Source organism: Palaemon carinicauda, chromosome 3 (genome assembly GCF_036898095.1).
Source record: "Palaemon carinicauda isolate YSFRI2023 chromosome 3, ASM3689809v2, whole genome shotgun sequence".
Classification (NCBI taxonomy): Eukaryota; Metazoa; Arthropoda; class Malacostraca; order Decapoda; family Palaemonidae; genus Palaemon; species Palaemon carinicauda.
Window position 1 is genome coordinate 153488054 of NC_090727.1, and position 24061 is coordinate 153512114.

Sequence of the window (24061 nt, forward strand, 5' to 3'; positions counted from 1 at the left end):
ACGGTAAATAATATTTGTAATAACATATTTTATTAAAGCTTTTACTGTAATATCATTATTTATCACTTTCATCATGCGCGTTAAATTCCTTAGTTTGTTTACTGAGCGTACTTTATGACGCCGTCGTTTCAGGCGGCGTCATAAAGAAAAACATTTCATTTGGAAGTCCTAAGAAAAATTAAGTAAAACATTAGTAATAACCAAATCAACATACTGTACTGAATAATCAATATAATCGATGCAGAAACTAACCTATACACAGATGTGTAAATGCGTTTGTTTCTTCATTATAATCAGAGATAAACGTAAACAAAACATTGGTTGCCCTTTTTTATCGTGCTTTTTGGCGTGTTTAGGAAACGCATGATATAAAGTCGCCCTTAATATTTGTGCCTGTTTTAGTTTCGGGTACGTTAGTACATGCATTAAGTGTTCTGTACATTAAAGGGTAGTTTGTTAACAGTACTACGTACAGGGGAAAGTTTTAAAAGTCTGAATATACATGTTAAATAAATAGGTAAATATGCTGTCACTACTTCGCGGATTTTCACCTATCGCGGCCGGGTCTGGAACCTATCTACCGCGATAAACGAGGGTTCACTGTATTTATAAACTGTATCTGTGATGTACTGAAGCCTACCTCAATATATAATAATGTACTGTTTGGATTATACCCATTCTCCATTTCCCTTATTCAAATAGGAAATGTGATTCTTATAGCCAAGCGGGACTCTATACCACGCGATGATCAAACTTACCTCGCTCGAGAATAACTCCAGATCGGAATGAGTCTGATTGTAGAGCATCCTCTTCTTGCGAATCATGGTATTTTCCGCCATGGATCGGTTATCCACTAGAAATAAAAAATAACTAATGAAAAGACTTTTTCAGTGCATTAAAAATGTCTAAAAATAAAAAATACCTTTTGCATAAGAGATATCTTTATCTATGTATGTTATAAAATCATTGAGAATTTTTTTTATATCATACATATACAACAGAAGAGTACTTGGGGTGAATGTAATTTGTTGGGACAGGAGTAAAATCGATTATCAAATGTTAAATAGATTTTATTTTTAGGGGAAATGTTGTTTACCTTTACATGTATTATGATATCACGAAGAGTTTTATGATTTATAAAAAATTATGGAGCAAGTTTGGAGATGAACGGAGGATTGAGAATTTTATGCCAAACTAAGGATATGGTAGTCTAAGGGGGAAGTCTAGGGTCGCCAGTGGGTACATAGGTAAGAATACGGCTCCCGCACTGTTTAAAAAACTGTAATTTTAATAGGAAATTCTTCGAAAAAGTATACTGTTTTCAGCCATATTTCAGTAAAATACAGGCAACCGTAATTTTACCCTATTATGATATTATCTTTTATGGATTGGTAACCGTAATATCACTCCTTTACATCAATATATCTTTTTTTAAAACGGTAAATGCCTGGCAACATTTACCGGTATTCCAGGATTTTTACCGTTTTTTATGGCAAATTTTTAACAGGATACATTAGGTTATGTGGGGAACCTTAGGTTAGATGGTGTTCTTGTGTTTGTTAGAGTTTTAATTACCGACCTGGTCCGTCCCAACCAACTACAAAGGCTCCCAGTACTCCGTACCGAGATAATAAATGGTAACTAATTGCTACAAAACACACAGGGTACCTAAGGTATCATTATTGTCCTCCTCTTTCTCCTCCTCCTCTTCTGGAACGGGTTCTGGCGCATCTTTGAGGAAGCCCAGAATGGCCGCATGGAATCGCTCCAGTCCGTTCAGACAAACTCGATCTCGCACTTTCTGAAAAAAAAAAAAGTCACAAATTTTAAAAGTAATTTTTATTCTTGGAATAAAAGTCACAAATTTTATAAAGTAATTTTCATTCTTCCTTCGACATGAGCGCGTTTCCAAAGTTCGATTAATACATACTCATACTAAAGGACAGTTTTCGTGCCATCAGTCGTCCTAAAACACGTATCAATAACGAACTTTTCTATTATCCGTAAAGACAATTCTAAGGTTGATTAATACGTACTCTTACTAAAGGAGAGTTTTCGTGCCATCAGTCGTCCCGGAACACATCAATAACAAACTTTTCTATTATCCGGAGAGAAAATTCTTTTGATCCAATTCACGAACATGTGGAACCTACCAATTTAATATTCTTCATATTCCATTATCCTTGATCCACGTTTGTTCGTTAGCTTTAAAACTTATTCCATCATCCTTGATCTACGTTTGTTTGTTAGCTTTAAAACTTATTCCATTATCCTTGATCTACGTTTGTTTGTTAGCTTTAAAACTTATTCCATCATCCTTGATCTACGTTCGTTCCTTAGCTTTAAAACTTATTCCATCATCCTTGATCTACGTTTGTTCGTTAGCTTTAAAACTTATTCCATTATCCTTGATCTACGTTTGTTCGTTAGCTTTAAAACTTATTCCATCATCCTTGATCTACGTTTGTTTGTTAGCTTTAAAACTTATTCCATCATCCTTGATCTACGTTTGTTTGTTAGCTTTAAAACTTATTCCATTATCCTTGATCTACGTTTGTTTGTTAGCTTTAAAACTTATTCCATTATCCTTGATCTACGTTCGTTTGTTAGCTTTAAAACTTATTCCATCATCCTTGATCTACGTTTGTTCGTTAGCTTTAAAACTTATTCCATCATCCTTGATCTACGTTTGTTTGTTAGCTTTAAAACTTATTCCATCATCCTTGATCTACGTTTGTTTGTTAGCTTTAAAACTTATTCCATCATCCTTGATCTACGTTCGTTCGTTAGCTTTAAAACTTATTCCATCATCCTTGATCTACGTTCGTTCGTTAGCTTTAAAACTTATTCCATCATCCTTGATCTACGTTCGTTCGTTAGCTTTAAAACTTATTCCATCATCCTTGATCTACGTTCGTTCGTTAGCTTTAAAACTTATTCCATCATCCTTGATCTACGTTCGTTTGTTAGCTTTAAAACTTATTCCATCATCCTTGATCTACGTTCGTTTGTTAGCTTTAAAACTTATTCCATCATCCTTGATCTACGTTCGTTTGTTAGCTTTAAAACTTATTCCATCATCCTTGATCTACGTTCGTTTGTTAGCTTTAAAACTTATTCCATCATCCTTGATCTACGTTTGTTTGTTAGCTTTAAAACTTATTCCATCATCCTTGATCTACGTTCGTTCGTTAGCTTTAAAACTTATTCCATCATCCTTGATCTACGTTCGTTTGTTAGCTTTAAAACTTATTCCATTATCCTTGATCTACGTTCGTTTGTTAGCTTTAAAACTTATTCCATCATCCTTGATCTACGTTCGTTTGTTAGCTTTAAAACTTATTCCATCATCCTTGATCTACGTTTGTTTGTTAGCTTTAAAACTTATTCCATCATCCTTGATCTACGTTTGTTTGTTAGCTTTAAAACTTATTCCATCATCCTTGATCTACGTTCGTTCGTTAGCTTTAAAACTTATTCCATCATCCTTGATCTACGTTCGTTCGTTAGCTTTAAAACTTATTCCATTATCCTTGATCTACGTTCGTTCGTTAGCTTTAAAACTTATTCCATCATCCTTGATCTACGTTCGTTCGTTAGCTTTAAAACTTATTCCATCATCCTTGATCTACGTTCGTTCGTTAGCTTTAAAACTTATTCCATCATCCTTGATCTACGTTCGTTTGTTAGCTTTAAAACTTATTCCATCATCCTTGATCTACGTTCGTTTGTTAGCTTTAAAACTTATTCCATTATCCTTAATCTACATTTGTTCGTTAGCTTTAAAACTTATTCCATCATCCTTGATCTACGTTCGTTTGTTAGCTTTAACCCTGGATAGGTACGGTGGGTCGTTTGCGACCCCGAGCGTCAAAAAAAAACAGGTTTTTCTCACGTGACTCACCCCCGTGACTGAATTTGTGGGTGATCGACCTGCAGGAGGTGTCTCCCCTACACGCTCTAGTAGTGTCCAGATGTGCATTGCTGTAGCTGTACTCCTTCCCCGATTTCTGAGACGCGTCGGGGTCGTTCGCGTCCGAGTTTACCCTTCTAGGGTAGTTTGCATAATTATCAAAGTTATTACGTATTATGAAATTGTCGTAGAATGGTGCAACTTGTATAGGTTATCAGTTGTGGAAAGTCTTGGTGGATTGTTTGGCTACCATGTGCATGTTTTTTTTTTTAGTTAAAATGTCGTTCATCACCACGAGGACCATTTTACCGCGAGTGCCCCTTTTTCATTTTTTTTCATTTTTTTGCCAAGTCATTTTTCCGTAAGATATTGCCAAATAGTGTCGTAAAACTTTTGCTTGTTTAGTGTTGGAAAGTGTGTCTAGATGATCTGGCTACCCATGCATGACTTTGTTTTTGTCAGATACGACGTAGTTATTGGTATATTGGGTATTTAACTGCGGTTACCAATTTCTGTTTTTTTTTCAATATTTGTAAAAATTACTACGTAGTAAGGAATTGCCGTATATTATTCATTTTTTTTTCATGTTTATGTGTTAGAAAGTGTGCCTTGATGGTTGGGCTAACACGTGCATGTCTTTTTTTTTATCTGAGATGTCGTATATTAGAATGTCGGGCATTTTACCGCGAGTGTCCCTTTTTCCTTTTTTTTCATTTTTTTGCCAAGTCATTTTTCCGTAAGATATTGCGAAATAGTGTCGTAAAACTTTTGCTTTTTTAGTGTTGGAAAGTGTGTCTAGATGATCTGGCTACCCATGCGTGATTTTGTTTTTGTCAGATACGACGTAGTTATTAGTATATTGGGTATTTAACTGCGGTTGCCAATTTCTGTTTTTTTTCAATATTTGTAAAAATTTACTACGTAGTAAGGAATTGCCGTATATTATTGATTTTTTTTTCATGTTTATGTGTTAGAATGTGTGCCGTGATGGTTGGGCTAACACTTGCATGTCTTTTTTTTTATCTGAGATGCCGTATATTAGAATGTTGGGCATTTTTCCGCGAGTGCCCCTTATTATTTGTTTTGCATTTTTTTGCTTAGTCATGTTACCGTAAGGAATTGGCAAGTAGTGTCGCAAAACTTATATTTTTATAGTGTTGGAAAGTGTTTCTAGATGATCTGGCTACCCATGCCTATTTTTTTTTTTAGCCAGATATGGCGTATATATAAGTATGTGTTCGATTTTCCTGTGATTGCCATTTTTTCGTTTTTTCCCATTTCTTTCAAAATTACTACGTACTAAGGAACTATCACAGAGTAATATTTCATTTATATGTTTATTTGTCGGAAAATATGCCTTGATGGTTTGCCTAGCACGTGGCTGAAATTTTTTTTTTCTGAAATGCCGTATATTAGAATGGCCATTTTTCCACGAGTGCCCCTTTTTATTTGTTTTGCCTTTTTTTTCTTAGTCATGTTACCGTAAGGAATTGGCAAGTAGTGTCGCAAAACTTATAATTTTATAGTGTTGGAAAGTGTTTCTAGATGATCTGGCTACCCATGCCTATCTTCTTTTTTTAGCCAGATATGGCGTATATATAGGTATGTGTTCGATTTTCCTGTGATTGCCATTTTTTCGTTTTTTCCCATTTCTTTCAAAATTACTACGTACTAAGGAACTATCACAGAGTAATTATTCATTTAGGTGATTATTTGTCGGAAAATGTGCCTTGATGGTTTGACTAGCACGTGGCTGAATTTTTTTTTTCTGAAATGCCGTATATTAGAATGTTAGCCATTTTTCCTCGAGTGCCCCTTTTTATTTGTTTTGCATTTTTTTGCTTAGTCATGTTACCGTAAGGAATTGGCAAGTAGTGTCGCAAAACTTATATTTTTATAGTGTTGGAAAGTGTTTCTAGATGATCTGGCTACCCATGCCTATCTTTTTTTTAGCCAGATATGGCGTATATATAGGTATGTGTTCGATTTTCCGGTGATTGCCATTTTTTCGTTTTCTCCCAATTCTTTCAAAATTACTACGTACTAAGGAACTATCACAGAGTAATGATTCCTCTAGATGTTTATTTGTCGGAAAATTTTGTTTACTTTTTTTTTGATTGAATATCATCAAATTTTTTTAGCTAAAATATTGTTTTACATTTTTTTTTCGATTTTATTTCCCTTCAAAAAAATTTTTTTGGGTCAGAATTTTAATTTTATATTCGTAAAATAATCGACAATTATCCAGCAACCCACCATACAATTTTTATGCATATCCAATAATAATTAGATTAGTAAATAACACCTTGAAATTGACATACCCTTCCTACATTTCAAGTGGCAGATTAGGGAGTCTGAGTCAGTGTGGTTGGCGGCCATTTTGTGGACATATCCGAAGCGTAAGCTGCCCTATCTATATATATTCTTGTTCCCTATAGAATTTGTGATATTTTGGTATATTTTTACCTGCATAAATATCATATTATATATTAAATATATGTATTTTTTTACGGAATTTCTAAGTACTCAAAAAATTACCTTTAGATATGGCCCCTGATATAAATGTAATTTACAAAATAATGAAGATTTTTTTACATATTTCTATTTTAGGATAACATATGTTTATTCCCTAAAAAAATTAGCCACTTCCTATTTCATTTGGGTACCCAAAAAAATTCATGAAATTTGGACAAATTTTTTTGGCCAAAAAAAGTTACCCTTTTTTTCTCATTTCAGATCTTCACCTCCATGGGTCTGACTTCATCCAAAATACATCAAGATGTGTCCTAAACATTCAAGAATCAATTCCTAAAAGGATTTGTGTATATATGTATAAACTTTTTTTTTATGAATTTTTATGTCAGGTCTTTTTTTTTTCTACTTAATTTTTTAAAATATTTATAATAAATAGTTTTTCTGCAGATGAGTAGTATTTATCTATACAGTTGTTTTAAGCATTCATTGAAGTTTTTTTTGGCAAAAGAAAAAAGGAGGTTACTGCAAAAACTGATTTTTCAAGAATTTTTTTTGGCGTCGGGGTCGTTCGCGTCCGAGTATACCCTTGAAGGGGTGTCCGAGGACCGTACCTATCCAGGGTTAAAACTTATTCCATTATCTACATTTGTTCGTTAGCTTTAAAACTTATTCCATCATCCTTGATCTACGTTCGTTTGTTAGCTTTAAAACTTATTCCATTATCCTTGATCTACGTTTGTTCGTTAGCTTTAAAACTTATTCCATTATCCTTAATCTACATTTGTTCGTTAGCTTTAAAACTTATTCCATTATCCTTGATCTACGTTCGTTTGTTAGCTTTAAAACTTATTCCATTATCCTTGATCTACGTTTGTTCCTTAGCTTTAAAACTTATTCCATTATCCTTGATCTACGTTCGTTTGTTAGCTTTAAAACTTATTCCATTATCCTTGATCTACGTTCGTTTGTTAGCTTTAAAACTTATTCCATCATCCTTGATCTACGTTTGTTCCTTAGCTTTAAAACTTATTCCATTATCCTTGATCTACGTTCGTTTGTTAGCTTTAAAACTTATTCCATTATCCTTGATCTACGTTCGTTTGTTAGCTTTAAAACTTATTCCATTATCCTTGATCTACGTTTGTTCCTTAGCTTTAAAACTTATTCCATTATCCTTGATCTACGTTCGTTTGTTAGCTTTAAAACTTATTCCATTATCCTTGATCTACGTTCGTTTGTTAGCTTTAAAACTTATTCCATCATCCTTGATCTACGTTTGTTCCTTAGCTTTAAAACTTATTCCATCATCCTTGATCTACGTTCGTTTGTTAGCTTTAAAACTTATTCCATTATCCTTGATCTACGTTTGTTCCTTAGCTTTAAAACTTATTCCATTATCCTTGATCTACGTTTGTTCCTTAGCTTTAAAACTTATTCCATCATCCTTGATCTACGTTCGTTTGTTAGCTTTAAAACTTATTCCATCATCCTTGATCTACGTTCGTTTGTTAGCTTTAAAACTTATTCCATCATCCTTGATCTACGTTCGTTTGTTAGCTTTAAAACTTATTCCATCATCCTTGATCTACGTTCGTTTGTTAGCTTTAAAACTTATTCCATTATCCTTGATCTACGTTTGTTCCTTAGCTTTAAAACTTATTCCATCATCCTTGATCTACGTTCGTTTGTTAGCTTTAAAACTTATTCCATCATCCTTGATCTACGTTCGTTTGTTAGCTTTAAAACTTATTCCATTATCCTTGATCTACGTTCGTTCGTTAGCTTTAAACTTATTCCATTATCCTTGATCTACGTTCGTTCGTTAGCTTTAAAACTTATTCCATCATCCTTGATCTACGTTCGTTCGTTAGCTTTAAACTTATTCCATTATCCTTGATCTACGTTCGTTCGTTAGCTTTAAACTTATTCCATCATCCTTGATCTACGTTCGTTCGTTAGCTTTAAAACTTATTCCATCATCCTTGATCTACGTTCGTTCGTTAGCTTTAAAACTTATTCCATCATCCTTGATCTACGTTCGTTCGTTAGCTTTAAAACTTATTCCATCATCCTTGATCTACGTTCGTTCGTTAGCTTTAAAACTTATTCCATCATCCTTGATCTACGTTCGTTCGTTAGCTTTAAAACTTATTCCATCATCCTTGATCTACGTTCGTTCGTTAGCTTTAAAACTTATTCCATTATCCTTGATCTACGTTCGTTCGTTAGCTTTAAAACTTATTCCATTATCCTTGATCTACGTTCGTTCGTTAGCTTTAAAACTTATTCCATCATCCTTGATCTACGTTCGTTCGTTAGCTTTAAAACTTATTCCATCATCCTTGATCTACGTTTGTTCGTTAGCTTTAAACTTATTCCATTATCCTTGATCTACGTTCGTTCGTTAGCTTTAAAACTTATTCCATTATCCTTGATCTACGTTCGTTCGTTAGCTTTAAAACTTATTCCATCATCCTTGATCTACGTTCGTTCGTTAGCTTTAAAACTTATTCCATTATCCTTGATCTACGTTCGTTCGTTAGCTTTAAAACTTATTCCATTATCCTTGATCTACGTTCGTTCGTTAGCTTTAAAACTTATTCCATCATCCTTGATCTACGTTCGTTCGTTAGCTTTAAACTTATTCCATTATCCTTGATCTACGTTCGTTCGTTAGCTTTAAAACTTATTCCATCATCCTTGATCTACATTCGTTCGTTAGCTTTAAAACTTATTCCATTATCCTTGATCTACGTTCGTTCGTTAGCTTTAAACTTATTCCATTATCCTTGATCTACGTTCGTTCGTTAGCTTTAAAACTTATTCCATCATCCTTGATCTACGTTCGTTCGTTAGCTTTAAAACTTATTCCATCATCCTTGATCTACGTTCGTTCGTTAGCTTTAAACTTATTCCATTATCCTTGATCTACGTTCGTTCGTTAGCTTTAAAACTTATTCCATCATCCTTGATCTACGTTCGTTCGTTAGCTTTAAAACTTATTCCATCATCCTTGATCTACGTTCGTTCGTTAGCTTTAAAACTTATTCCATTATCCTTGATCTACGTTCGTTCGTTAGCTTTAAAACTTATTCCATCATCCTTGATCTACGTTCGTTCGTTAGCCTTAAAACTTATTCCATCATCCTTGATCTACGTTCGTTCGTTAGCTTTAAACTTATTCCATTTTCCTTGATCTACGTTCGTTCGTTAGCTTTAAACTTATTCCATTATCCTTGATCTACGTTTGTTCGTTAGCTTTAAAACTTATTCCATCATCCTTGATCTACGTTCGTTCGTTAGCTTTAAAACTTATTCCATTATCCTTGATCTACGTTCGTTCATTAGCTTTAAAACTTATTCCATTATCCTTGATCTACGTTCGTTCGTTAGCTTTAAAACTTATTCCATTATCCTTGATCTACGTTCGTTCGTTAGCCTTAAAACTTATTCCATCATCCTTGATCTACGTTCGTTCGTTAGCCTTAAAACTTATTCCATCTTCCTTGATCTACGTTCGTTCGTTAGCTTTAAACTTATTCCATTTTCCTTGATCTACGTTCGTTCGTTAGCTTTAAACTTATTCCATTATCCTTGATCTACGTTCGTTCGTTAGCTTTAAACTTATTCCATTATCCTTGATCTACGTTCGTTCGTTAGCTTTAAAACTTATTCCATCATCCTTGATCTACGTTCGTTCGTTAGCTTTAAAACTTATTCCATCATCCTTGATCTACGTTCGTTCGTTAGCTTTAAAACTTATTCCATTATCCTTGATCTACGTTCGTTCGTTAGCTTTAAAACTTATTCCATCATCCTTGATCTACGTTCGTTCGTTAGCTTTAAAACTTATTCCATCATCCTTGATCTACGTTCGTTCGTTAGCTTTAAAACTTATTCCATCATCCTTGATCTACGTTCGTTCGTTAGCTTTAAAACTTATTCCATTATCCTTGATCTACATTTGTTCGTTAGCTTTAAAACGACTAGCACTAGAGGTGCAAGCCACGGGTCCTTGCGCTAAGACAGCCCGTATCTTAATCACCACTTACCTTCAACATCTTCTCGGACAGAACCTTGATCTGTCGTAGAGTGGAGTAGTTGGCTGGCGTGAGGTTCAGGTGGTTCAGGCATCGTATCAACACCTTGGTCCAAGAACCGTTAGGATTGGCCAAGATCTCGGTGCAGAGCGTAAATACTAACGTATCGTGGGTGTTCACTTGCTGCAACAAAAGAAGAACATTTTCTTTTGATAAAAAAATATTCTTAAAACTAAAATCTATAAGACGTCACCATTTATAATACTGTATATCTGGTATATAAGCATAAGGATATGGAAAGGAAGAGGGGAATATGAGGAGAGGCAGAGTACCCCTGGATACAATCCAGTTTATAGCTTGAAGGCAGGAACTCGGGATGGGAAGGAATAAGGAAAAGGGAGAAAGGGAAGTACAGGAGAAGATTAAAAGAGAGGGTCAGACCCTCGTGCGATGTTAGGTAGGTTTTAGGAGCCACCTGAAAGTGGAGGCGACTAAGATTGAAAAAAGGAAAGACAGGCATGGAGTGGAAGGGTTTTTTCGTTCTCGTTTTGTCTAGCCCTGTTGCATAGTGTGCCTCTGTCTGGACACTATTTAATGGTTGAAAAAGTTATGATGTTTTATATGCGGTACAAATAACAACATTTATTATTATTAGCTAAGCTACAACGCTAGTTGGAAAAGCAGGATGCTATAAGCAATGAGGAAAGGAAATAAGGAAATAAATATTTACATGTGAGTCATAATTATAATAATAATGATACAATAATTTACTGTGATAGCTTTTTAGAATTATTAACCAGACAATGTACCGACATATGGAATAAACTTTGACCAAAGAAGTTAGAAGTAATCCAATCTCATATACAGAAATTTTTAAAATTTCAACAATATTCAAATACTAAAAGTTATATTATCATTCAAAAGTCTTAACACATAAACAAAATATAATCCTGAAAAAAGAATTGTCCGAAGAATCAAGAAATTGGACAAGAAATTGAATTCTGCCGATGCAGCCATAGTATTTAACTCCACCTGTTTGAAGGAGGGTCTCCTACCAAGAGATAATGATAATAATAATAATATTAATAATAGTTTGATTACCAAAATGGGGATAGCATCTTTTAAAATGTAATATTTCTGCAATAATAATAATAATGGTAATTTGATTACAGAAACTGTGGATAGCATCTTTCAAAACATAATATTTCTGCATCCAACGATTATATTTCATGTTAAAAATTTTGTCTTGCATACTGCATTAAATAATGTAATGTTGTTTTAATACACCATTTCATTATGAACTTTTGATACAATATCTGAGGTCTAAGACTTTAGTTGGATTCGTTTGTATCTCTGAATGTTTGTCAGTCGAGTCTCCGGTGATTGAAAGTCGAGGACCTTCGACAAGTACTGTACACCTAATTAGGATACTTTACTTTAGTTTAAGCTTCAGGGTATGGTAGTTAAATTCTCTACAGCTGAAATTTTGTACGATCTATGAGCATTCACAGTTCACGATGCAACTATTTCTAGGCTACACTTTCGTTGATGCGCGAGGCTCGGCGGCAAGTACGACGACTACGGCCCTCCCCCTCTTTCTAATGGTGATCATCCCCTGGCCCAGAGCGCTGTGCGGCAAATCGCCTGAACATAACTTGCGTAAAAGATAGGGGGGTATCGTAAGAGGTAGATCAGCGAGCAACCCCATATAAGCTGGGATCCTCTTAGACCCTGCAACTTGCGTAAAAAGTAGGGGGTATCGTAAGGGGTAGATCAGCGAGCAATCCCATATAAGCTGGGATCCTCTTAGACCCTGCAATGACCGGCTCCCTCCCAATCATAACATAGACTCGCCTCTTAACCTAACTACCTGAATACAAGAGAAAAATCACCAAAACCTGGAACTCCCCTGGATTTAGCAGACCACTAAAAAGATCCCACTATACGGTATGGACAAACACACTAAAAAGACACCACTATACGGTATGGACAAACGCAAAACTTACCTCGCTTGCGTCTTCCGATGCAAACGTAGGGTTTGTGATCGAGATCAAGAAATTAGCAACATCATTCACATCCACGTCGGCTAGCGGAGATCTAGACGACGCGTTGAACAACGTTTGCAATGTTGGAAGGACTGCGGAGCACAAGCTCTCCTGATTAGCGCCGCCAAATGATGCGTAAAGTGGGAAGAAGACTCCAAGCATATGTCTCAGGAGACTATCATCCTCTGGAGGGCAAAGAGAAGATATACAGTACTGAATGGCATGACTGGTCGAAGCACTCAATAGTAAAAAATGGTTTATATTGTACACATTTAAAAATCCTTCATATCACATATGGCCTGTATTTACACAAAATCATTTTGTTAACCCTTTTACCCCCAAAGGACATACTGGTGCGTTTCACAAAACTCATCCCTTTACCCCCATGGAATACCGGTACGTCCTTGCAAAAAAATGCTATAAAAAATTTTTTTTTTCATATTTTTGATAATTTTTTGAAAAAATTCAGGCATTTTCCAAGAGAATGAGACCAACCTGACCACTCTATGATAAAAATTAAGGCTGTTAGAGCAATTTAAAAAAATATACTGCAAAATGTGTTGGGGAAAAAATAACCCCCTGGGGGTTAAGGGTTGGAAATTTCCAAATAGCCTAAGGGTAAAAGGGTTAAAACATTTTCTTCCTGGTTATAGTTATTTTACAGTTCCACATTTATTTACTTGTTAAAGTGCATAAGATGCTGTCATACATGAAGCATGAAAGTACTCTATTACTAATAATACCCCTATCGCACCTTAGTAATGTTAGGTAGTCTAATCAAAAGTCATAAAATCAAACTTTAACTACCAAACTATGATCTACTGTTCCAACTTTTCTACCAGGGAAAATTACCTGTTTCTGGGTTGTACCACACAAGTATCAGTTGTGAAAGGAGCTTGGAGGATGTGATGCGACTCGCCAGCAACAACTTGCACAGCCCCTCTGCAGCGTGAGTGCGAACCTCGACGTTTTCGCTCTCCATCATCTGTAATGTGAATTTGATACAATTAGGGATAAATTTATGCCATTTGGAGCTGGAGAAGACATCGAGTGACGAGGTGCAGAAGGGAAATCCCAGTAATTAAATGAGGAAGCTGAAGTTACCTAGGGTAATGTACAAAGCTAAACTAGAGGGACACTCAGCAGAGCGCAAACCTCCACCGTGGCAGCTTATTTCTAGACCTTTTGCTCGACCTGGACCTTTAATCTTAACATGTATTAATTGGCATGGATCTTCATACTCAAATATGAAGCAAGTTTGAAGTCTCTGTGACAATGATGTCCAAACTTATGGCTGATTACATGAATTGGACATTTTGTTTGACCGCAACCTTGACTTTCCAAAATTTAATTTTGCAGTTTTCAACATAACAGTTAATCCCTACGAGTTTCATTACTCTACAATTAAAATTGTGGCCAGGAAGCTGTTCACAAACAAACACACAAACAAGGGGTGAAATATAACCTCCTCCCAACTTTGTTGGCAAATATAATAAAGTAGGTCGCCGTGTCATTATCTGAAAGTAACTCAATGAGACCCATGTTTTCCTATGAAAGTAATTTGCAGCAATCATGAACGAATTCAGCCTTTTCACGAAATCGAAGTTTGAGAAGTTGGACAGGAAAATAAGAAGAGTGAGATACTGGAAGAAATATAATTGGGCTCAAAAGGATCTTAAAAAGAACCGTTTTTTAAAAGGCAGTACAATCTAGTGTGTTGTGCAAAGCATTTGAGGTAAAAGTGCTCTATTCATGAGTTTACCAACAACGTGGCCTCTTTCCATGAGGTGGTACCACCTCAAGAAGGAGTCTCCTTCAAACATGGTACCACCTCACGAAGGGGTCTCCTTCAAAAGATGGTACCACCTCACGAAGGCGTTCCTTCACGAGATGGTACCACCTCACGAAGCGAGTCTCCTTCAAACATGGTACCACCTCACGAAGGAGTCTCCTTCAAACATGGTACCACCTCACGAAGGAGTCTCCTTCAAACATGGTACCACCTCACGAAGGAGTCTCCTTCAAACATGGTACCACCTCACGAAGGAGTCTCCTTCAAACATGGTACCACCTCACGAAGAGGTCTCCTTCAAAAGATGGTACCACCTCACGAAGGCGTTCCTTCACGAGATGGTACCACCTCACGAAGCGAGTCTCCTTCAAACATGGTACCACCTCACGAAGGAGTCTCCTTCAAACATGGTACCACCTCACGAAGGAGTCTCCTTCACAAGATGGTACCACCTCACGAAGGGGTTCCTTCACGAGATAGTTCCTTACCTCTCCCAAAGAAAACTATAACAGATTCAAGTGAGATATCAAAGCCTCCGGACCTACCTGACAAAGAGCCTCTATAATCACACCCCCTTCTCCCTCCTCCTTCTCCTCTTCTGCTTCCTTCGCCTCACCGACTACTGTGGCATCGTTCAATTCGTTTAAATCCTCGGCAGCCTCTGTGAAGTTATCTAACCCGTACAAAAGGAGGAGGTCCAATAAGCAGTGGAGAGCTGTCAACTGGATTTGCTCAACATCAATTCTCGATATCTGTCGAGGAAAATGGTAAAAGATAACGTCTTGATCATTAACAGAAGTAAAATCTTGCGGAACAAAATTTGAGAACTTAACCCTTTTACCACCAGGCTCTTTGGAAATTTCCAACCTTTAACCCCCAAGGGGTTATTTTTTCCCCAGCACATTTTGCAGTATATTTTTTCTAAATTGCTCTAACAGCCTTAATTTTTGTCATAGAGAGGTCAGGCTGGTCTCATTCTCTTGGAAAATGCCAGAAATTTCTCAAAAAATTATCAAAAATTTGAAAAAAAAAAACTTTTATAGCCTTTTTTTGCAAGGACGTACCGGTACGTCCAAGGTGGTAAAGGGATGAGTTTTGTGAAACGTACCAGTACGTCCTTTGGGGGTAAGAGGGTTAATGCTGAACTCTTAAATTCTGCATTATGGTTGGAAAAATGCTCAAAACAAAACACAACGCTATAATTACAAACTCGGAAAAATACAAAAGCTAAGAAGTACTGTAACGCATTCTGTAACATACTGTACCTGTAAAAACAACACCAGATGCTGCTTGGCGAGATCACTAGATACCAGACACAGAAGCCCCAAGGCTTTAACGCCTTGGTTTCTCACTACCGGATCCTCAGAGCGAAGGCACGGCAGAATCAGATTCTCGTTGAGCGAATACAGCGTGGGGGTCATGGTTGATATGTCTGGATTTCCAAACATGTGACAGACTATCATCAGACACTTGCTTAGCGTGGTGGGGTCGGTGCGTTCCTCCTGGGCCTGAGGGAGAGAAAAGAATATTTAAGTTTTCCTCTCTTTAACCCTTTTACCCCCAGGCTATTTGGAAATTTCCAACCCTTAACCCCCAGGGGTTATTTTTCTTCAAGCAATTTTGTAGTACAGTATATTTTTATTAAATTGCTCTAACAGCCTTAATTTTTGTCATAGAGAGGTCAGGTTGATCTCATTCTCATGGAAAATGCCTGAAGTTTTTCATAAAGTTATAAAAAATATGCAAAAACAAATGTAAATGGCAGTTTTTTGCAAGAACGTACCGGTACGTCCATGGGGGTAAAGGGATGAGTTTTGTTAAACGTACCAGTACGTCCTTTGGGGGTAAAAGGGTTAACGGGTTGGAAATTTGATGGACCTCCCAATGCTAACTATCAAATAACAAGATACTAAAGCGTCCTCAAAGCTGGAAGGCTACAATTTCCTCTGTGTAGATCCTCATTTTAAAAGTATATAAGGTCCCCAATTTACAAACACAAATCCAACTGCAAATAACAAAGATAAGATAAAGAAATATTGTAATAATACAATATTATATCCTCTAATACAGTAAACAAAACAACATTTGTAATAACCTGATATCTACTTCATATGAAACCCAACTATTTCTTGACTTTTGTGGCTGGAAATCATAGGCATGGGATTCAGGTAAGGGCCTACCACAGGCCAAAATGAAACAAAATTTGACTTTCAAACAGCTAATTAGGACCTATTAAGTTTTTAAGTTGAGGACATCCCATAAACAGAATTGTAATTATAGCAATTCTTAGCATTCAAACCATACAATACTTGGCAGTTGTCAAAGCTATAATAGCCATCTTTGAGTTTTCGCAAGGTGGTATGAAAGACCGAGAACCTCTTAACCCTTTTACCCCCAGGCTATTTGGAAATTTCCAACCCTTAACCCCCAGGGGTTATTTTTTCCCCAGCACATTTTGCAGTATATTTTTTTTTAAATTGCACTAACAGCTTTAATTTTTGTCATAGAGAGGTCAGGTTGGTCTCATTCTCTTGGAAAATGCCTGAGGTTCTAAAAAAATTATCAAAAATATGAAAAGAAAAATTTAAATAGCAGTTTTTTGCAAGGACATACCGGTACGTCCATGGGGGTAAAGGGATGAGTTTTGTGAAACGTACCAATACGTCCTCTGGGGGTAAAGGGGTTCACATAAGAGAGTAAGGACACTGAATCCTAAAAATCTTAACATGAAAGCAATTTCCTAAATACTCAATCAACGAGTAACGTACAGGCACTTCCTCCGTAGTCATTTCATCCAAGTTGATGAGGGAGAGATCAATCTCGAGCTCTTCCAACTCTTCCTTCAATAACTGCGCTTTGCTGAAATCGAGTCCCCTCGCGGACTCTTCGATCTCCTCTCGGATCTGATTCATGCGGACTTTAATTTTGGCTGCCTATGAGAAGGGAAGAAATATATAAGATGATTATCATTTTCTATTACTAAATAAAAATAAATTTTGGAATTTCTTTAATAATGTATGCAGTTTGTATAAAAATCAATGAATGATGTATAAACAAATGTACATAATACATATATCCCAATATTTATAATAACCTAAACGACATCAAAAGATGTAAAAAACAAGCGACATTTAATAATGGAAGAAAAGAAACCATATTTGGGTTTACTGTATATCTTTATAAAAGTAATACAAACTTTCCTGTGTAGAAATTAAAACAAGAGCCCACATGTCACGGGAAGTTTTATAAACTTTCCCGTATAGAAATTAAAACAAGAAGAGCCCAAATGTCGATAGAAGTTTTATACTTTCCTGTGTAGAAATCAAAACAAGAGCCCAAATGTCGATGGAAGTTTTATAAACTTTCCCGTGTAGAAAATAAAACAAGAGCCCAAATGTCGATGGAAGTTTTATACTTTCCTGTGTAGAAATTAAAACAAGAACCTTTCCAAAACAAACACAGAATGACACAAAATAGTTCAACCATACCTGCATCTTTTTCTTTCTCTGCTCATCGTCGCTTACCGGCACCATCACGACCGTTTTCGTGGCTGGCTCGCGAATTTCGGATATTATTTCGGCTAGCTGGGTCACTCTGCTAGTAGGAGGGTGCAGTTTACTAAAAACTTCCACCAGTTCTTTGATCAAAGCTTCTTCAATTTTGTTGCTGATCAGCAAACTTCTCACGAGGTTATCTAACGAACGACGGCCAACCTAAAATCAAGCTTCGAATTAGTATAAAATGGTGGAAGAGAAAAGCAATAAAAATTTAATCGTGCAGTTTAAAAGCTTCGTTATTTTGCATAAGAGCCTTTTTTCTAATGATACACAATGGTAGCTTATACCCAAACTAACTAAATAAAAAATATCCAAAGCACTAACGATAGAAAATCATATTACCTCGTCGCTTAGATCATAGAGCATTGTCATCTTTATCAACTGTGTCATCACGAATTCTCTTTCCATACAAAGGACGGCCATCTCCTGCTCGTCGCCCGTGTCCTTCGGATCCATGATAGCGTACTCGTGAACGTAATTGGAAAACTTGGACAAATCAGGGATTATTGTTTCCAAAGCTTCTTCTGCGCCCTCATTTCTGAAAACGCATTTTAAATCATTAATAAAAATAAATATCATCCAGGGTAAATTACTGCCTTCTTCAGGTAACTGTAAAATCCAAATTACACGTTGTATACGATGGTAACCCTTTTACCCCCAAAGGACGTACTGGTACGTTTCACAAAACTCATCCCTTTACCCCCATGGACGTACCGGTACGTCCTTGTAAAAAAATGCTATAAAAATTATTTTTTTTCATATTTCTGATAATTTTTTTTTTTTAATTCAGGCATTTTCCAAGAGAATGAGACCAACCTGACCTCTCTATGACAAAAATATGTTATTTTCATTAGTAAAATAAATTTTTGAATATACTTACCCGATAATCATGTAGCTGTCAACTCTGTTGCCCGACAGAATTCTATGGAGGGATACGCCAGCTATCACAATACTAGAAGGGGGTGTTCTTACCAGCGCCACCTGTGGCCAGGTACTCAAGTACTTCTTGTTGACACCTCCTCAATTATTCCTCGGTCCCACTGGTTCTCTATGGGGAGGAAGGGAGGGTCAATTAAATCATGATTATCGGGTAAGTATATTCAAAAATTTATTTTACTAATGAAAATAACATTTTTCAATATTAAACTTACCCGATAATCATGTAGCTGATTCACACCCAGGGGGGTGGGTGAAAACCAGTGTACAAGATTAAAGGATAGCTAAGTATCCCATATTTCATATAACAGTTATCTCAAATAACAATGAAATAATAAGTACCTGGTAAGGAAGTCGAATTGAACCGTTACTCTGTCTCTTTTTTAAGTTCGACTTCCTTACTGAGCGCAGCGTTCCTCTTGGAGGCTGAATCAACCCAAAGGTGCTAAAGTATACAGGGCTGCAACCCATACTAAAGGACCTCATCACAACCTTTAACCTCGGCGCTTCTCAAGAAAGAATTGACCACCCGCCAAATCAACAAGGATGTGGAAGGCTTCTTAGCCGACCGAACAACCCATAAAAAGTATTCAAGAGAAAGGTTAAAAAGTTATGGAATTATGGGAATGTAGTGGCTGAGCCCTCGCCTACTACTGCATTCGTTGCTACGAATGGACCCAGGGTGTAGCAGTACTCGTAAAGAGACTGGACATCTTTGAGATAGAATGATGCGAACACTGACTTGCTTCTCCAATAGGTTGCATCCATAACACTCTGCAGAGAACGGTTCTGTTTGAAGGCCACTGAAGTAGCCACAGCTCTCACTTCATGTGTCCTTACCTTCAGCAAAGCAAGGTCTTCTTCCTTCAGATGAGAATTTGCTTCTCTAATCAGAAGCCTGATGTAGTAAGAAACTGAGTTCTTAGACATTGGTAGAGAAGGCTTCTTGATAGCACACCATAAGGCTTCTGATTGTCCTCGTAATGGTTTTGACCTTCTTAAATAGTACTTAAGAGCTCTAACAGGGCAAAGTACTCTCTCTAGTTCGTTCCCCACCATGTTGGACAGGTTTGGGATCTCGAACGACTTAGGGCAAGGACGGGAAGGAAGCTCGTTTTAGCCAAAAAAAAAAACGAGCCGCAAGGAACATGTAGCCGTTTCAGATGTGAAACCTATGTTCCTGCTGAAGGCGTGGATCTCACTTACTCTTTTACCTGTTGCTAAGCACACGAGGAAAAGAGTTTCTAATGTGAGGTCCTTAAAAGAGGCTGATTGGAACGGTTCAAATCCTGATGACATTAGGAACCTTAGGACCACGTCTAGATTCCAGCCTGGAGTGGACAACCGACGTTCCTTTGAGGTCTCAAAAGACCTAAGGAGGTCCTGTAGATCTTTGTTGGAGGAAAGATCCAAGCCTCTGTGGCGGAAAACCGCTGCCAACATACTTCTGTAACCCTTGATCGTAGGAGCTGATAGGGATTTTACGTTCCTTAGATGTAACAGGAAGTCAGCAATCTGGGTTACAGTGGTACTGGTTGAGGAAAACTGCATTGGCCTTGCACCAGCTTCGGAAGACTTCCCATTAAGACTGATAGACTCTGAGAGTGGATGTCGTCCTTGCTCTGGCAATCGTTCTGGCTGCCTCCTTCGAAAAGCCTCTAGTTCTTGAGAGACTTTCGATAGTCTGAAGGCAGTCAGACGAAGAGCGTGGAGGTTTGGGTGTACCTTCTTTACGTGAGGTTGACGCAGAAGGTCCACTCTAGGAGGAAGAGTCCTGGGAAACGTCGACCAGCCATTGCAGTACCTCGGTGAACCCTTCTCTCGCGGGTCAGAGGGGAGCAACCAACGTCAACCGTGTCCCTTTGTGAGAGGCGAACTTCTGAAGTACCCTGTTGACAATCTTGAACGGCGGGAATGCATACAGGTTGAGATGGGACCAATCCAGCAGAAAGGCATCCACGCGAACTGCTGTTGGGTCTGGAATCGGAGAACAATACAAGAGGAGCTTCTTGGTCATCGAGGTAGCGAATAGAACTATGGTTGGCAGACCCCACAGGGCCCAAAGTCTGCTGCAAACATTCTTGTGAAGGGTCCACTCTGTGGGGAAGACCTGACCCTTACGGCTGAGGCGATCTGCCATGACATTCATATCGCCCTGAATGAGCCTCGTTACCAGCGTGAGCTTTCGATCTTTGACCAAATGAGGAGGTCCCTTGCGATCTTGAACAACTTCCTCGAATGAGTCCCTCTCTGCTTGGAGATGTAAGCCAAGGCTGTGGTGTAGTCGGAGTTCACCTCCACCACCTTGTAAGCTGGAGGGACTTGAAGTTTATCAAGGCCAGATGAACTGCCAACAACTCCTTGCAATAGATGTGAAGTGTCCTTTGCTCCTGATTCCATGTTCCCGAGCATTCCTGTCCGTCCAGTGTCGCACCCCAGCCCGTGTCCGATGCGTCCGAGAAGAGACGGTGGTCGGGGGTCTGAACAGCCAAAGGTAGACCTTCCTTGAGAAGAATGCTGTTCTTCCACCACGTTAGAGTAGACCTCATCTCTTCGGAAACAGGAACTGAGCCCGTCTCTAGCGTCATGTCCTTTATCCAGTGAGCAGCTAGATGATACTGAAGGGGGCGGAGGTGGAGTCTCCCTAACTCGATGAACAGGGCCAGCGATGAAAGTGTCCCTGTTAGACTCATCCCCTGCCTGACTAAGCATCGGTTCCTTCTCAGCATGCTCTGGATGCATTCTAGGGCTTGGAAGATCCTTGGGGCCGACGGACAAGTCCAAAAAGCTCGACTCTGAAGATCCATACCCAAGGAAACAATGGTCTGGGATGGAACGAGCTGAGACTCCTCAAAATTGACCAGGAGGCCCAGTTCCTTGGTCAGATCCATAGTCCATTTGAAAATCTCCAGACAGCGACGACTTGTGGGAGCTCTTAAAAGCCAGTCGTCTGACGGAGCCGGACACAAGATCATGATACTGCTGCACAGTCTGTAAACTGACAATCATGGGCAAGCGAGGAAGTACAGTGACAACCCGAATCTGTCTAGACTATCTGGGTCGTACAGACAACTCCTTAACGGGTTGCTGAGGTTGCCGCACTGCGTCACAACAAGTCCCTTCTGTTGGTTGTTGAACGTCTTCCCCGTGACACATTGACTCCGTAAACAAAAATCCTCTAACAAGGACTAAGCTTGGACTGCATGTCATGCAACACAGCTCAAGGTCTATGGGAGCAGGTGTGGTAACAGACGGGATTAGCGGCTGAAGTGAAACCATTACCTTCCCTGTAAGCATGTTATGCTTAAATAAAAGTCCATAAGAGGTTATGCAGCTAAAGGCTCCCTCCAAATGACAAAGTCCTCAAGGGAATATCAGAAGGAGGGAGAAAAGAACTTTCTCATCTACAGGGACCTTATCCTAGAAAAGCTAAGTTCTCTGAGTGAGGGTTCACTGGTGCAAAAGCAGCAGACTAGAAGGCAATGTTATGAAACTGCTTGACAGTCTAGTGAGTTGGCAACAACCCAAGATATGTTGAGAAGCATGCGGTAAGGTATGCAGAGCATGATGAATGCAGAGTATGCTGTATGCAGAGCATGCTGTATGTAGAGCATGTTGTATGCATAGCATGCTGAAAGCAGAGCATGCTGTATGCAGAGCATGTTGTATGCAGAGCATGCTGAATGCAGAGCATGCTGAATGCTGAGCATGTAGTAAGCAGAGCCTGCTGTAAGCAGAGCCTGCTGTAAGGAAAGCAGAGCGTGTGCATGGCGTTTAACATTTCTCAGAAATTCCATGACCAGTGCTAGAGTGCTTTATGCATGCTTGCATGGGATTTAAAAATCAACATAATGTTTACCTTACATTCATAACTCATGATTCATATTGTTGCCATGGTTAGAAAATGGAGGTAAGGTATGCTGAACAGCAGAGTCAGAACGAGCTGGAACAACAACAGTGGAAGGTGCAGAATCAGGGTGCACGGGTTGAGCTCGGTGCAGCAGCTGAGGAGACTGACTCACAGGTGGAAGAGGTTGTACCTCCACCGAGAGTTGCACCACCGGTGGAGCAGCCAGGGGAGGAGGAGGAAGAGTGGGGTAATCCTCCTGATCCCAAACCGAAGGTTGCCTTAAAGAAGGCTGAGGCTGAACAACACTGGGAACAGCGAACACAGAAAGAGGTTCAACATCGTACGCCTGGCAGATGGTGCTGCGACTGGGTGCAGCGAGTGCAGGCGGGTTGAGCACAGGCTGAAAGGGTGCAGGGGAGGTGCAACACTCTCAGCCCGACACTCACACAACAGGTCCGAAAGCTGTGCTTGCATGGACTGTAGTAGAGTCTACAACATCGTACGCCTGGCAGATGGTGCTGCGACTGGGTGCAGCGAGTGCAGGCGGGTTGAGCACAGGCTGAACGGGTGCAGGGGAGGTGCAACACTCTCAGCCCGACACTCACACAACAGGTCCGAAAGCTGTGCTTGCATGGACTGTAGTAGAGTCTACAACATCGTACGCCTGGCAGATGGTGCTGCGACTGGGTGCAGCGAGTGCAGGCGGGTGCAGCACAGGCTGAACGGGTGCAGCCGGTTGGTGCACCACCGGTGCAGGCGGGTGCAGCACAGGCTGAACGGGTGCAGGCGGTTGGTGCACCACCGGTGCAGGAGGAGGAGGAGGTGCAACACTCTCAGCACGACACTCACGCATCAGGTCCGAAAGCTGTGCTTGCATGGACTGTAGTAGAGTCCACAACATCGTACGCCTGGCAGGTGGTACTGCGATCAGGCGGAGCGAGCATAGGGGGGGGGAGTGTAGGCGCACTCTCAGCCCGACAAACTGATGACTGAGGAGAGACAGAGCTAACCCAATGACTGCATCCGGGTTGTTGAACTTTACTTCGTACGTCTGGCATAGGTCTGGACTTTACGTTTAAGAGGTCTTGAGACCTGAGACCAGCGTAACTCTGCCTTTATTTTCTCCTCTAAATCTCTTCTGCAGACGAGCAAAATAAGGGCTCAATCGTCTGCGGGTGGGAGTGACGGTCTCGGTAAGACACGCCCACAACCACCGAGGATACTTCTGTGCGCCGATCAAGGCCTGCCGAACCCTTATGCCCTTCGACATTGCTTCTCCCCTGGGCTTGGGAGCTTGCAAGAGGTCCCGGACTGGGAGGACGACTGGCGCGCACAAAAGTACCCTCACGCATAACACTGACATACTTTGCACTAATCACTTATCACTTTGATTTCTGTTTGCACTTATTTCACTGAACTCGAAACTTTAAGTGGTTTGTACCTGAAACACGCA

At 39.0% G+C, this 24061-nt stretch overlaps 1 protein-coding gene across 1 annotated transcript in view; it reads right to left on the bottom strand.

Moving 5' to 3' along the window:
• The window catches only part of Cap-G (Chromosome associated protein G), a 64846-nt gene that overhangs the window by 24705 nt on the left and 16080 nt on the right, over positions 1 to 24061 (bottom strand). The window contains exons 7-16 of the mRNA XM_068370979.1: positions 18165 to 18360; positions 17754 to 17978; positions 17034 to 17198; positions 15531 to 15773; positions 14811 to 15017; positions 13326 to 13458; positions 12435 to 12658; positions 10441 to 10611; positions 1669 to 1801; positions 759 to 853 (exon numbers count right to left, since the gene is read on the bottom strand). Of these exons, the coding sequence (XP_068227080.1) occupies positions 759 to 853; positions 1669 to 1801; positions 10441 to 10611; positions 12435 to 12658; positions 13326 to 13458; positions 14811 to 15017; positions 15531 to 15773; positions 17034 to 17198; positions 17754 to 17978; positions 18165 to 18360 (1792 nt within the window). The remainder of the gene's footprint in view (positions 1 to 758; positions 854 to 1668; positions 1802 to 10440; positions 10612 to 12434; positions 12659 to 13325; positions 13459 to 14810; positions 15018 to 15530; positions 15774 to 17033; positions 17199 to 17753; positions 17979 to 18164; positions 18361 to 24061) is intronic.